This window comes from Ictalurus punctatus, chromosome 1 (genome assembly GCF_001660625.3).
Source record: "Ictalurus punctatus breed USDA103 chromosome 1, Coco_2.0, whole genome shotgun sequence".
Taxonomy (NCBI): Eukaryota; Metazoa; Chordata; class Actinopteri; order Siluriformes; family Ictaluridae; genus Ictalurus; species Ictalurus punctatus.
Genome location: NC_030416.2, coordinates 27,531,371 through 27,546,542, shown reverse-complemented (window position 1 = coordinate 27,546,542; position 15,172 = coordinate 27,531,371). Strand labels below are relative to the sequence as shown.

The window sequence follows — 15,172 nt, the reverse complement described above, 5'->3', positions numbered from 1 at the left end:
GTATAGCGATATTAACCCTTTAATATTCTTTTAATATCTCTACAAATATTATGCACGAGACCAAATGCTTCTCCAGTGCTTGTTTTAATTCTCCCTGAAGAAACGATAACCCAAGGTTGTACTCCCTCAGTCCCAAAACAGACGGCCTATACTGTTCATAATTCATTTATTATGAAAAAAGTCTAAGCGATGTTTAGTGATTGTTCTCCATGGGCTTAAACATTCCCTTATCTTAATAATGTATCATGGCATAACGCAACAAATACAGAGCTCTCACTTTTCTCTTAAGGACTTGATTTCCTCTTGGAAGATGAAATTAAAGTCCGTCGACTATATCAGATTAGGAAAGCGCACCATACTACAGTGATCATTATGCTAGTCCATTTTCTATGTAGTTGTCTAATGAAATGTCATGTAACATTCTGTAACTATAACTTGAGGAATAACATGTAATCTTGGCATTAACTGAACAAACTACACTTCAATTTACACAGATTTCAGTGATTGGCCTGTTGGCGAGTGCCTTCAATTATGAACAAATTGGCACCTTGCGCGTTCTAAGGACCCTTCGGGCATTGAGGCCGCTTCGGGCCGTATCTCGCTTTGCTGGCATGAGGGTAAGGATTTCTCTGGCCGGCCCGTGCCACTGCCGGGCCACTTAAGCACACAGTGATGACTTCAGTAGATTAGTGATTGTTAGGTCAATCAATTAAACGTGTTCGTCTTCCCCAGGTTCTTAGAAGCCTTCTGCTGAACGAACACACACACACTTTCCCTCCATGTCTGTTCAGCACTTACAACTTTTGTACTTTCTCCAGGACTGATCACACAGGACCTGCGAAACAGCAAATACAGCTGTTGAAACTATTTAACCACTGTTTTTTTCCCCAGCCACCTTGAGTCAGAGGCAGGAAGCCCTTTCCTTTTACTTCCGCAGGAAGTGCATGGACCCTTTGCCTGGCAGGATTTATCAGCTTGCTAATACAGCGTTTCTATCTTTTCTGTCTCCTCCATTCTCTGTGCCCCTTTTAGGTGTCTTTAATAAGCCTCGTAGCCAGCACACTAGGCTACTCTGACTTGGCTGCCATCAAATCACTTAGGACCCTCAGGGCTCTCAGGCCACTAAGAGCTCTATCCAGATTTGAAGGCATGAGGGTAAGAGCCTCTCTGTCTCTCTCTCTTTATTTCCATCTGCCACTTCGCTGTCCTCTGTCGCTATTTCCCCCACTTTCAATGCATTTTTAAGTTCAGTGCATTTTTAAAAAGATAAAAATTAATCAAAACTCAAAAGTACACTGTAAACACAAAGACTCAATACATACGCACAATTAGTATAACAGAGGCATGGGCATTATACAACATTACATTATAACAAGCCGATTCATGGCATTAGACTACAGTAAAGTCAAACCTGCACTCATTTAATATGAATGATAAATAAGAAAGCGTTTTTCTCGTACTCAGATATTCAATAAATGTTAGTAATGTTATGAAACACTAAGACTTACTACAAGTAATAATCTTTATAAATATAAAAAATAACTCATTTGGACCTAATATTAGCTAATATTTTTGAAAAGTCCATGCCTCAAAAGTCTAACTGTCATTTTCACTCTTCTTTTAAGTTGTAATAATGTCTGATCTATCCAATCCACAGTCTGACTGATTTGTCACTACATACTTCATATATTAACCAGACTTCACCAGACGGAAGTGAAACTCTTGGCAGTATTACATTTAATAATTACTGCACTATGTTTTAATCAGTACATTTCTGTGTAATACTGCGCTCAGTGTAAATGTATTGTATGCAGATGTACACCGCTCAGCTCTTTCAGTGTAACCAATGTTAAATGGATCTATTTTATAAACCCATTAATATTCTGTTAAATGTATTTTTCTTTTTTTCTGACAGTATTCTATAGGAGTAACTCGGGTATCACGATGGTAGCCTGGACTATATAATAAATAAATATAACATGCTAAATAGGATAAATTGCACTAAACGTAAACATAATAAATGCAGACTGTACCATCAGTATTAAAGTAATTCCCAAAATCTTTCTTTTCCTTCAACAGGCATACGGTCAGTATTAGCTACAGTGGGGGAAATAAGTATTGGACGTGTCAACATTTTTTTCAGTAAATATATTTCCAATGAGGCTATTCATATGGAATTCTCACCAGACATCAGTATTAACTCAAGAAATCCGGAAATATAAAGAAATCACAACATTAAAGTCCATAAATGAAGTTATGTGTAATAGAGAGGAATGACACAAAAAAGTATTGAACATGCTAACTGAAATTGATTTAATACTTGGAAAAGCCTTTGTTTGTAATGACAGCTTCAAGACGCTTCTTGTATGAAGAAATTAATCAGCCGCAGTATTCAGGTGTGATTTTGGCCCATTCTTCTAAACATATTGTCTTTAAAACTTGTTCATTTGGATTCAAGCCAGGTGATTGACTGGGCCATTCTAACACCTTGATTTTTTTTTCTCTGAATCCAATTGAGAGTTTAATTTGCTGTATGCTTTGGATCATTTGGATCATCCTGGTGCACGGCAGCAGATTCTTCTCACGAATCTCCCGGTAAAGGGCTCCATTCATCGTTCCTTCAATTATATGAAATCTGCTAGTACCATGTGATGAAAAACAGCCCCACACCATGATGCTTCCACCTCCAAACTTCACTGTTGGTATAGTGTTTTAAGGGTGATGTGCAATGACATTTCTTCTCCAAACGTGGTGTGTAGAATGACAGCCAAAATGTTCAATTTTGCTCTCGTCTGACCAGACTACACTCTCCCAGTATTTCATAGGCTTGTCCAAATGAATTCTAGCAAACTTTAAACGAGCTTCGACATGCCTTTTCTTTAGTAATGGAGTCTTGCGGGGTGAGCGTGAGCACTGGAGTGCATTGCCTATTGTTTTCTCTGTGACGATGGCACCTGCTGCCTCCAAGTGTTTCTGGAGCTCTTTCTGAGTGGTCCTTGGCTCTTGGGCTACTCTTCTGACTCCCTGGTCAGAAATTTTGCGAGGAGCTCCTGTGCGTGGCAGGTTGATGACTGAGTGATGTTGCTTCCACTTGCGGATAAAGGCCCCAATGGTGTTTACTGAAGGATTCACAAGTTTTGAAATACGTCTGTATCCGATTTCATCAATATGTTTTGCAACAATAAGGTCCTGAAGGTCTTGGGAGAGCTCTTTGCTTTTACCTCTCATGACATGTTTCTTGTGTGACACCTTGGTAACGAAAAGCCTTTTTATAGACCATCAATTTACTAACCCAGCTGATATTAATTTGCACAGATAGGGGGTATAATTACTTACGGATTTCAGCTGGTTCCTTGCCTTATCTTACCTTGGAGAACTGCTTTTTCTTAGCATGTTCAATATTTTTTTCCCCTGTGTCATTCCACTTTATTCCACATAACTTTAATTATGGACTTTAATGTTGTGAAATCTTCATATTTCAGATTTCTTGAGTTAATACTGATGTCTGGTGAAAATTTCATATGAATGGCCTCATTGGAAATATATTTACTGAAAAAAATACGTCCAGTAAGTATTGACACGTCCAATACTTATTTCCCCCACTGTATGTATTATATTTATCTTCTCTTAGCTGCACAACAGTGCAATTTTGTCTTGGTTTGTGCTTTAAAAAGTCATTAAAAAGTCACATTAACCCCCCCTTGACACAGTTTGTTAATTCAGCTTCGAATGGCTGATAATCATAATCAATGTGTAACGAATAAAGGGGTAATATGATGCAATTCTTGACTGTTTTCCAATAACAGCACATCCCGAATTGTTTTATTCCTCTTATACTGTAGCAATTTGTTTCCAAATTTCTATTCATTAAAGAACATCACATTATACTTTTTATCCATTTAAACTTACATTTAATGTGGTGGAACGTTCACACAAAAAGGTTATGTTATTAACGAAAACAGAAACTGCAAAGTCCTCTGTCCTGAAGACTCCCCTATGGCAGAGAAATTAAAGTAACAGCTTTATGTCTGAAACTGGAGACTCCTTCCAAGAATGTTTAAGCATCTCTTTACAGAAAACCGATATAAAACGACCACTATATATCTCCCTGTGATTTAGCAGAAATGCTAGGAATTCCCTCTATGTCACTGTAGGTCTGGCAAACACGATTAGACGTTACAGCATGTTAACTTCAGCTGCCTGAGGCACATGGCCTTGTTTGCATGGGGAGAGAAAGTGCAGTCTCATTCAGAGGATCAGCTGTTTGGCAGATCTCTTTGTGACACTTCCTATTATCTGAAAAATTATTGCAGATACAAAAAAGCAGAACTGGGATCAAGAACCAGGATGCTTTCTAACATGCAGTACATAAATATGGGTCAATGTTTGTGTGTGTGTATGTATGTTCTGTCTGTCCTGATGTTATCCCTGTTGTAATGCTAATCTACCCAACCACCAGTATTATCGTATTGTAGCTATGGATGCATATGACCATCACCATGATGTTTCTTCATCTTTCTTTGTGTCTTTTGAGAAATGGTTATTGGAAAACTGTAGATGCATTTGTTTATCATTAATTTAATCATAAGGATTGTTAGTGAACATAGTGTTTATGTACAACCTCAATTCCAAAAAACTTGGGACGCTGTGTAAAATGTAAATATATGTAAATAAAAACAGAATGCAATGATTTGCAAGTCTCATAAACCCATATGTTATTCACAGTAGAACATAGAAAACATATCAAAAGTTTAAACTGAGGAAAAGTACCATTTATTTATTTATTTATTTTTTAAAAAGGCCATTTTGTATTACATGGCCGCTACACGTCTTTAAAAAAGTTGGGACGGGGCAACAAAAGGCTGGAAAAGTAAGTGTTACTAAAAAGAAACAGCTGGAGGTTCATTGGCAACAGGTCAGTAACATGATTGGGTATTAAAAGAGTATCTTAGAGAGGCAGAGCCTTTCAAAAGTAGAGACGGGCAGAGATTCACCAATCTGCGAAAACCTGAGTCTACAATTTGCGGAACAATTTCAGAATAATGCTCCTCAACGTAAAGTTGCGAAGACTATGAATATCTCATCAATTACAGTACATAAAATCAATATTGCATGCCCGTGATCTTCAGGCCCTCAGGTGGTACTGCATTAAAAACAGGCATGATTATGTAATGGAAATCACTACATTGGCCCAGAAACACCTCCAGAACTCATTGTCTGTGAACACAGTTCACGGTGCCATCCACAAATGCTGGTTAAAGCTCTATCATGCAAAGAAGAAGCCATATGTGAGCATGATCCAGAAACACTGCTGTGTTCTCTGGGACAAAGCTCATTTAAAATGGACTGAGAGAAAGTGGAAAACTGTTCTGTGGTCAGACGAATCGAAATGTGAAATTCTTTTTGGAAACCATGGACGCCGAGTCCTCTAAACTAAAGAGGACTAAAGAGGAGAGGGGCCATCTGTCTTTTTATCAGCGCTCAGTTCAAAAGTCTGCATCTCTGATGGTATGGGTGTGCATTAGTGCCTATGGAATGGGCAGCTTGCACATCTGGAAAGGCAGCATCAATGCTGAAAGGTATATACAGGTTTTAGAGCAACATTTGCTTCTATCCAATCTTTACTTCTGAGAGACTCCCCAGGATATCCTTTTTATACCCAGTCATATTACTGACCTGTTGCCAATTAACCTAATTAGTCGCAAAATGTTCCTCCAGCTGTTTCATTTTAGTAACACTTACTTTTCAGCCTTCTGTTGCCCTATCCCAACTTTTTTGAGATGTGGTGCTGCCATGAAATTCAAAATGACCTTATTTTTTTCTTAAAATGTTACATTTCCTCAGTTTAACCATTTGATATGCATTCTATGTGCTACTGTGAATAACATATGGGTTTATGAGATTTGCAAATCATTGCGTTCTGTTTTTATTTACGTTTACTTACATCTTACACAGCGTCTCACCTTTTTTGGAATTGGGGTTGTAAATATTAAATAAAAATTTACAGCTAGTCTAAAACAGAATAGATGCTGTCCATTCCCTATCAAAAATCTACTCGTTGTTTGTATCCATGGGCACCAGGTGGTGGTGAATGCTCTGATTGGGGCCATCCCCTCCATCATGAATGTCCTGCTGGTGTGTCTCATCTTCTGGCTCATCTTCAGCATCATGGGTGTGAACCTGTTTGCTGGAAAATTTGGCCGCTGCATCAACCACTCCGGCTTCATCTACAATTCCTCACATATTAACAACAAGACCGAGTGCCTGGCTATGAACGATACCCAGTACTACTGGACAAAAGTAAAAGTCAACTTTGATAACGTGGGTGCTGGGTACCTTGCACTACTTCAAGTGGTGAGTGATCTTTTTCCTCGCCAAACACACCCCCACACACACACACAAACACACACACACACACACACACACACACACACACACACACACACAGCACTCAGTGTGAAACTTTCTTTTCTTTCTCTCTTGCACTTTGTCGCTGCCCACCTCTGCTTGTCCATGAGTACGAATCAATCAACAAGTCAGCGGAACTTTATTTTTAGCTATCACCGGGGCCCATTATACAGAATTTTGTTCTCAGCAAGAGTGCATGCACTTCGTTCTTCATTTTAACTTAGTTGGCGCGGTAGCCTAGCAACAAGTCACTTAGCTCCTTTCCATCACCTTCTTCTGACTTGACTCAATACAAACCTTCCATTTGCGTCTAGAAATAGTCAGTCCTGGCCCATTCACAAAAGCCCTATAATTACTGATAACCAAGGCAAAAAAGGCTACTTGGTTTAAAAGAGGGCTCCCCTTCTATTCCCCCTCTTCTTTCTTTTCATTAAAAACAAATACATGCATTGGCTGGTAATCCATATTTGGTCATCACTGGCTGAGGAAGCTTTTTATTTTCTCTGTACACTTGATTTGTTGAGGAGTGAAGGTTCAATTGTCCATTACTGACAGAAAAGTGGACGCATATATAAGGTTTTAGTTTCACACAATGAAAAGGAAGGGTGATGCTGTAGGAATGTCCTATAGACATTTACGTATTAACCGGAAACATGAACTTGCGACATTTGCATTAGTAATGGTTTATAATAAGCATATGCATGTGAAGTGTTGAAACCTGTGTTTAAGCCTGCTTTTTCCCCTGCTAAGGCTACTTTTAAAGGCTGGATGGACATCATGTACGCAGCAGTGGATTCACGAGCTGTAAGTTTGGAACCTTAATTTTCTTAATTTTTACATTTTTATATTATTTAAGAAAAATAAATAATAAATAGTGGGGGTTTTTTCAGAGAAAAAATCATGCAGAGAAATGCTGTAAACCAAAGATGCCTTCAAAATAATGAAATTAAATGTTTTTATATTTTTTTAAAATTCCGTAAAGAGCAGTAAACAGTAGTCAATGAAACAAAGTCAATATTTGGTGTGACAAAGAAATAAAATAAAAATAGCAGTCTCCAGTACAATTTGTGCTGTTTTATAAGGAAATTAGCTGTAAGTTTTATTGAGCATCTTGCAGAACCAGCCACAATTCTTATGGAGATTTTGACTATCGCACTTACCTCTACTATTTTTGCAGCAATACCCTACCCAGCAGCTTGACATGATAATGTAGAAGTCATAAAATTGAAAAAATCTATACCAAAAAAATAGGGTGCCTAAAACTTGTGCACAGTACTGTATATATATATATATATATATATATATATATATATATATATATATATATATATATGTGTGTATTTCAAATTCATACGATAGAAATAAATGTGTCCTTGTCTATTTGACAGGTGGAGGAGCAGCCAATTAAGGAGCACAACTTGTATATGTACCTGTATTTTGTGATTTTCATCATTTTTGGATCATTCTTCACCCTAAATCTGTTCATCGGTGTGATCATTGACAACTTCAACCAACAGAAACGAAAGATAAGTACCAATGTGTATTGTTAAGAATGTTTAACTGAAATTTGTTGCAAAGTATTACACAGTATAATTTAATGCTATTATCCACACTATACATCAATAATAACAGTGAAATCCTTCTGCACTTAGGTGGACAGGACATCTTCATGACTGAAGAGCAGAAGAAATATTACAATGCTATGAAAAAGCTTGGATCAAAAAAACCTCAGAAACCTATTCCTAGGCCTTTGGTGGGTATATAACTATTATTCTTACCAATTATCCACAAAAAAAAATAGTGCAAACTACTTACTGGATTTATTTTGTGTGATTCAAATTTTAAACCACTATACACGATATACTAATGTATGACAATTTATATGTAGATATGCTCACATTAGCATTCTAACTACACATAGGTAGTTTTGATGAATATATACAAAATCAGACAATTGTGTGCTTCCAACTTTGTGGCAGTAGTTTGGGGAAGAACCACATGTTCAGGTGTCCACACACTTATAGCCATATAGTGTATACAAATGAAAATGTAACAATGATGCAAATTGTTCTCTCATTCAGAACACAGTCCAAGGATTTTTCTTTGACTTGGTGTCAAAACAAGCCTTCGACATCATTATAATGCTGCTCATCCTCCTGAACATGTTGACCATGATGGTGGAGACAGATGAGCAGTCCCCTTACATGGAGTCCATACTGTACAAAGTCAACCTGGCCTTCATCATCATCTTCACCACCGAGTGCATCATTAAGATTATTGCCCTCCGCTGCTATTTCTTCACCGTCAGCTGGAACATCTTTGACTTTGTGGTAGTCATTCTCTCCATTGTGGGTAAGACAAGGCAGGACTCTAACTGAGAGTTAGTGTATTTCACCAAATGCTGATTACCATGATATCAAGGGGGTATCAATTTCATCATAGCATTGATATTTGTTGGGTAGGTAGTCATGCATGGATATAAAAGGAAGTCAATTGAAAGAGGGAAAAGAAATAATAATAATAAAAAAAAGATGGTAATCTTGCATCCAGTGTATAGTAGGCTCCACTCGAACTGGTCATAATGAACAGTAACATCCTGTTGATTTAGATGAACTGGTCATAATGAACAGTAACATCCTCCACAACAGCAGAATACACCGGAATCAAGCACTTCATCAGCCACACGGAGAAGAATAACTGTAAAGCCAACATAACCTTGGCTTGACTTATCAAGGTCTACCACCAGCGCAGCTGTGCAGCACTATATCTATGAAGAAAGAGACAGACCATGCTTAAGTAGCAAGCCTGGCCAGTTTTGAGAGTGGATGTCCCTGATTGAAGAAAATAACACAGACAAGGGGTTAGCAAGGAGTGGGAGTGATCACCCCTGCAAAAAGGGGGGCCTGAGTTAAGGTGAAGGAAAGTGCAGCAATCAAGTCTGCCAGCTCAGGCTTGCAAAGTGATTGAGGATTGAGCCAGTTGACAGTTGTTAGTTTGGAAAATGTATGGTTGTGTCCATTTTTCAAGTGGGCAATATTGCAGATCAAGCCAAAACACACATATCCATGTTTAGGATCATGAATCAGAAAAGGCGTGGTTTAAGGAATGGTTATGCTAACATGACATGGTTAGGCTTTATGGCTAATGTTGGACAATTTGAGTTGGCTTAGGGTTTGAGTCTTTTTTTCAGAGTTATGGTCTACAGGGACATCTGAAGAATTGTATCTACATGTAAAGCTATGTCTCATTCACATTAACAAATGTTTTTATTTCACAGACTTATTTTACCAAATGAATGATTTTGTTTTTCATTCGTTCTTGCAGGCATTGTTCTCGCAGATATAATTGAGAAATACTTCGTTTCACCGACGCTTTTCCGAGTTATCCGACTGGCCCGAATAGGACGTATCCTTCGCCTTATTCGGGGAGCCAAAGGAATCAGAACGTTACTATTTGCCTTAATGATGTCCTTACCTGCATTGTTCAATATCGGCCTCCTGCTCTTCTTAGTCATGTTCATCTATGCCATCTTTGGAATGGCAAACTTTGCCTATGTGAAGAAACAAGGTGGAATTGATGACATGTTCAACTTTGAGACATTTGGCAACAGCATGATCTGCCTTTTCCAGATAACGACATCAGCTGGCTGGGACAGCCTGCTCAATCCCATTTTGAATAACTCCCCTGAAGAGTGTGACCCCAATGTGCCAAACATAGGCACCACTGTCCGGGGCAACTGTGGGAACCCTTCAGTAGGCATTACCTTCTTTGTTACTTACATTATCATTTCTTTTCTCATTGTGGTGAACATGTACATTGCCATTATCCTGGAGAACTTCAGTGTGGCCACAGAGGAGAGCACTGAGCCATTGAGTGAGGATGACTTTGAGATGTTCTACGAGGTTTGGGAGAAGTTTGATCCTGAGGCCACGCAGTTCATCGAATACGTTAAGCTTTCGGATTTCGCTGATTCCCTGTCCGAGCCGCTGCGCATTGCCAAGCCTAACAAAATTAAGCTGATTTCTATGGACTTGCCTATGGTGAGCGGTGACAAGATTCACTGCTTGGACATCTTGTTTGCCTTTACCAAGCGTGTGCTGGGCGAATCGGATGAAATGGATGCTCTCAAGCAACAAATGGAGGAGAAGTTTATGATGGCAAATCCATCCAAAATCTCCTACGAGCCCATCACTACAACGTTACGACGTAAGCAAGAGGAGGTATCATCCATTGTTATACAGAGGGCCTACAGAAGGCATTTACTCCGGAGACAGTTGAGGCAAGCCTCATTCATATATCGACAGATCAATGTAGAGGGAGCTGCCAGCAGTGAGGATGACAGCCCACCAGAGAAGGAAGGACTCATAGCCTTCATGTTGAAGGAGAATTATGGACCTGAGACTGAGGCTCTGTCCTCGACCTCCTCACCGCCGTCTTATGACAGTGTGACAAGAGCCACTAGTGAGCTTTTCCAAGCTCTAATACCTGAGCCCAGGAACAGTGACCTGAGCAAACCTGACCCTGACACAGACCGTGAAACATTTCTATAACATTAAGTATAAAATGCTCTCTCACACATTAATCTTCTTGTTACTTTGGTTTTTGTTTACAGAATGTAACATAGCTCAAACAGCACTCAAAACTCTTGATACATGTGACTGTGCATCAAGATTTCAAGGTTTTTGTAGGACAAGTTGATGTTTTTAATTCTCCTGTGTTTCACATTTTGTTTGAACATACAGGGGCAAAGTGTAGACAGCTCACGTTAACTTTGCTTCAGTTTATATGCATGAGTGAGATTCTGCAGCAGTTAACTGCAGTTATATCACATATGTACTAATCATATATTAGATTGAAAGAAATACACTTTATCAACATTTACAAACTATGCCTGACCACCTGAGTTTATTAAAAGGTCTTACTTAAATTGGTGTGATTTCCTTTCGACAATAGATTTCACACTATGTAGAAAATCCAAGACGCTAGAGATATAGTCTTGTTAATGTTACCAATTACTTATATTACAAAAAAGAAAAAACATATTTTTGGACACAATTAAGTATGAAAATTACTTCTGACAAGTCCGGGTTGTGTCACTAGCGATGAGAGGGGGAAGATGATAAGTGGGAATGTTTGACAGTACTTTCTCTTTTTTTTTCCTCCACTTTTTGCATATATTTATGTAAGCCAGTCTCTCACAAATAGTCTGGTCTGGTTACAGGATGCTATAATCAGGACTAGTAAAAGACAATCAAACACGACTCAGCAACAGTCTCTTGTGTACAACATCCATCTTCATCCACTGCTACCAAAAGACTGTACGGGCTTTCATTCAAAGTATCAAACATCCTGCACAAGTAAACATTTTTGTGTATTTATTTTAATTGTGAGTATTTATTTTGCATGTTGGAAAATGCATCGATTAGAGATGTAATGGCCATTTTTCTTTGTAAGGCTGAAAAAGAATTCTTATTTTGCACATACTGAGTTCAGCAATAATTTGCTACCTTTCGATAAAATTTGAATATTGATTTTAGATGTATGTTTCAATCCAAAAAAAAAAAGAAAAGAAAAAAAAAAGTGTCATTTATACTATGTCAACCTTAGGTCTAAGGGGAATCTCTTGCTGGCTCCATGGCATATTCTTTACTGCAGAACATTTGTTTTGTATCTCAGACTCACATTAAGAGTTTAATCCACTTGTCAGGTTAGCAAGTTTGTTGAAGGGCTGTTTTTGTAGCAATAGACCCCAAGTGTGCCTGGTAGAACTTAAATCCTGTTTTATTCCTCTTCACCAGTGCAAAAGACTCACAAAAGGCATGGTGAAGCTGTTTCATGCCTGAGGATTACATCAATAACCATATACATTTAATGTAATCCGATTATCTAGCTGAACTTATTGTAGTCTTCGATCCATTCGAGTCCATTCGAGCACAAGACATTACTTTCATCAATTCAAATGTATAATACAAGCAACCCTCATTAATAACAAAAGAGCATGGAACACAAAAGTGGCACAGATTCCCACTGTTAACCGATTTATACATAGATGTTATAAAAAATATATTTAGATGTTCGCTATCCTAACAGGAATATTGTTAGAATAAACACAGCTAATACTCTGCATGTATAAGAGTTGCAAAAAATTTTTAAAAAAACGAAGAAAAGAAAACTAAGAGTATGCTTTTAAGGAAATTCAAAGGGCTTTTACCTAAAATGAAATCACTCCAACTTGAATGAGTGAAATACAAGACATCTGGAACGTTTGCATTGTCTTACAAAGATGACCAATCAATTGCTTCACCAACATGACAATGCAGAAAATTTGCTGGGGAAATGTATATTTTGTGAGTATCGAACACAAACCTGTCAGATACACAGAAGCAACAGATTATCCTGGTTCTCTCAGTAATCTACACAGCTGCGCGTATTTGGGGATTGCTTATATTTACACATGGTACCCGCTACAGTGGATAAATATTACACAAGAAACATTCTTTTCACTTCCTGCACTGAATAAGTACACAATGTCTTCAGATTAAAATCATGTGTAGCGTGAGGGTAATGTAGGTGCTGATATCCTGTTCTCTACGCTACAACGTATTACACCAGAGCAGACATGATAATCATGTTTCTTCACTTCGAAAACTACACAAATACAAAAGATAGTAACTGGAATTCTTGTGGGGGGAAAAAAACTCCATTTGGTTAAGTTATTTTTTTGCACAGGAGAGGAGCCATATATTACCCAGAAGGAAGCTGTGTGTATAAGCCTGTATAATGTGAGCGTCAAACAGCTGAGAACCTATAAGTTAGCATGGGCTTACATTGGTGTGTATATACACATAGCTTCAGCAATGTGGAATGTCTTGCTGGATTTAATAACTGCAGGTGGGTTTTGTGTGATGGAGGTAGAATATATCGGTTTGACGTTTAGAAGAGGGGATCTCAGGCCTCCTTCTGGTGAGCACTTAGCATCACTCTCAAGCTGCCCACGTTTGGTTTTACAAAACCAAAGAGTCTATTCCAGTTACTTCAGCAAGAAGACGAGAGAAGGACAACCTGAAACAACTATGCTTGGAGGTGTAACTTTTATTTTTGCAATATTTAGACAAAGTAAAATAGAGAGAGGAAAATGTACACTACCGCATCACTGCAAAATAGTTCAAGATTTAAAAAAAAAAAAAAAAAAAACTTTATCCTAAGCACTCATACTGACAAGGACAGCTTAAACAAAACATTTCATTGTTTTTCAATTTTGGATTTAAATTATTCTCTGAAACGTCTGTTCATAAACTTCATACTAATTGATACGCATTTACAGTATGCTCGGCAGGTTACAATAGTGTTCACTGAAATGCAACAGCTATAGTATGGATTTATTAAGTGGGATGGCACTATTACACTTTTTTTTTATTTAATTGCAGAAACGTATGGATGATGATCGCATACCCCACCCCCATCCCCGCCCCCCAATAAAAAAACCCACATCCATCAGCACATGTACAAACAATGTAACAAATGACTATTTCTACGGTCCATAATAATGCTTTGGTACCCAAGTTGATTGGAGATTCACACAATATGTATTTAATCACCCACAAATGAAGCACAGGGAAACTTTTCTATCTGCTGTACGTTTTAAGATGCCAGTTTGTGCAATACAAGAGCAGATACAGGAATTAAAAGGCATATTTTGTCTATGCTTTGCATATATGATGTATAAATATTAGTTATCTGAAAGTGGTGTATTTTATAAATAGTAGAATTTGCTAAAGTTGTCATTTTTATTTAAATTTTTTCCTGAGAACGTTCAGTGATCAAATTCTGATGCTGCTTAAGGGAGCTAGAACGGAGTGTGATGAAATAGTGAAAACTGATCTAGTATCAGGCTTCGAGGCTAAAAATTCTAGCTATAAGCCGGTACGCATGACCAAAACAGAGCCACAGTCGGCAACTGGAGTCCTAAAGGTATATATTTTGGAGGTTCTCTGAGGACAGAACATAACACAGCCTCAGTCATTTGCCCCTTAAATAATTATGTGCCTGTTTATTTATGTATGTATTTATTTATTTATTTTTTACACTATTAGAATGTGCATGCTGCAATATGACAACTTGTTTTTTCAAAGAACGGTTTCACATTTGTAAATTTCAGTTGTGTGACTCCCTCCTTCCCATTTGTTTGTTTAAAATAAAAGGAAATGCAAAGGAGATACTGTCGACTGTAGTCCTCGTAATCAGGACATTTAGAGAGATCCACGTTTTTTTGAAAAGCATTGTGGCCAATTAGAATATGTATATCTATAGTCCAATAAACAACATGATTTATTGCCTTTGTGAGCATGTCTCTTTTACCCCATTAAACACCTATCATTCAACTCTTATGCAACACTGTTATTTCATATTGTTCATTAACCAGATCAACACATACAATGAGGGAAAAAAGTATTTGATCCCCTGCTGATTTTGTACGTTTGCCCACTGACAAAGAAATGATAATTCTATAATTTTAATGGTAGATTTATTTGAACAGTGAGAGACAGAATGACAACAACAAAAAATCCAGAAAAACACGTCAAAAATGTTATAAATTGATTTGCATTTTAATGAGGGAAATATATATTTGACCCCTCTGCAAAACATGACTTAGTACTTGATGGCAAAACCCTTGTTGACAATCACAGAGGTCAGACGTTTCTTGTAGTTGACCACAAGGTTTGCACACATCTCAGGAGGGATTTTGTCCCACTCCTCTTTGCAG

At 37.9% G+C, this 15,172-nt stretch overlaps 1 protein-coding gene across 2 annotated transcripts in view; it reads left to right on the top strand.

Annotated features, from left to right (window-relative positions):
• The window catches only part of scn5lab (sodium channel, voltage gated, type V-like, alpha b), a 130,348-nt gene extending 115,607 nt beyond the window's left edge, over window positions 1–14,741 (top strand). For both annotated transcript variants that reach the window (XM_017469225.3, XM_053683533.1), the window contains 7 exons: window positions 1,033–1,155; window positions 6,082–6,354; window positions 7,159–7,212; window positions 7,797–7,934; window positions 8,057–8,161; window positions 8,490–8,760; window positions 9,733–14,741. In XM_017469225.3, the coding sequence (XP_017324714.1) occupies window positions 1,033–1,155; window positions 6,082–6,354; window positions 7,159–7,212; window positions 7,797–7,934; window positions 8,057–8,161; window positions 8,490–8,760; window positions 9,733–10,958 (2,190 nt within the window). In that variant the 3' untranslated portion in view covers window positions 10,959–14,741. The remainder of the gene's footprint in view (window positions 1–1,032; window positions 1,156–6,081; window positions 6,355–7,158; window positions 7,213–7,796; window positions 7,935–8,056; window positions 8,162–8,489; window positions 8,761–9,732) is intronic.
• Window positions 14,742–15,172: the final 431 nt, after the last annotated feature.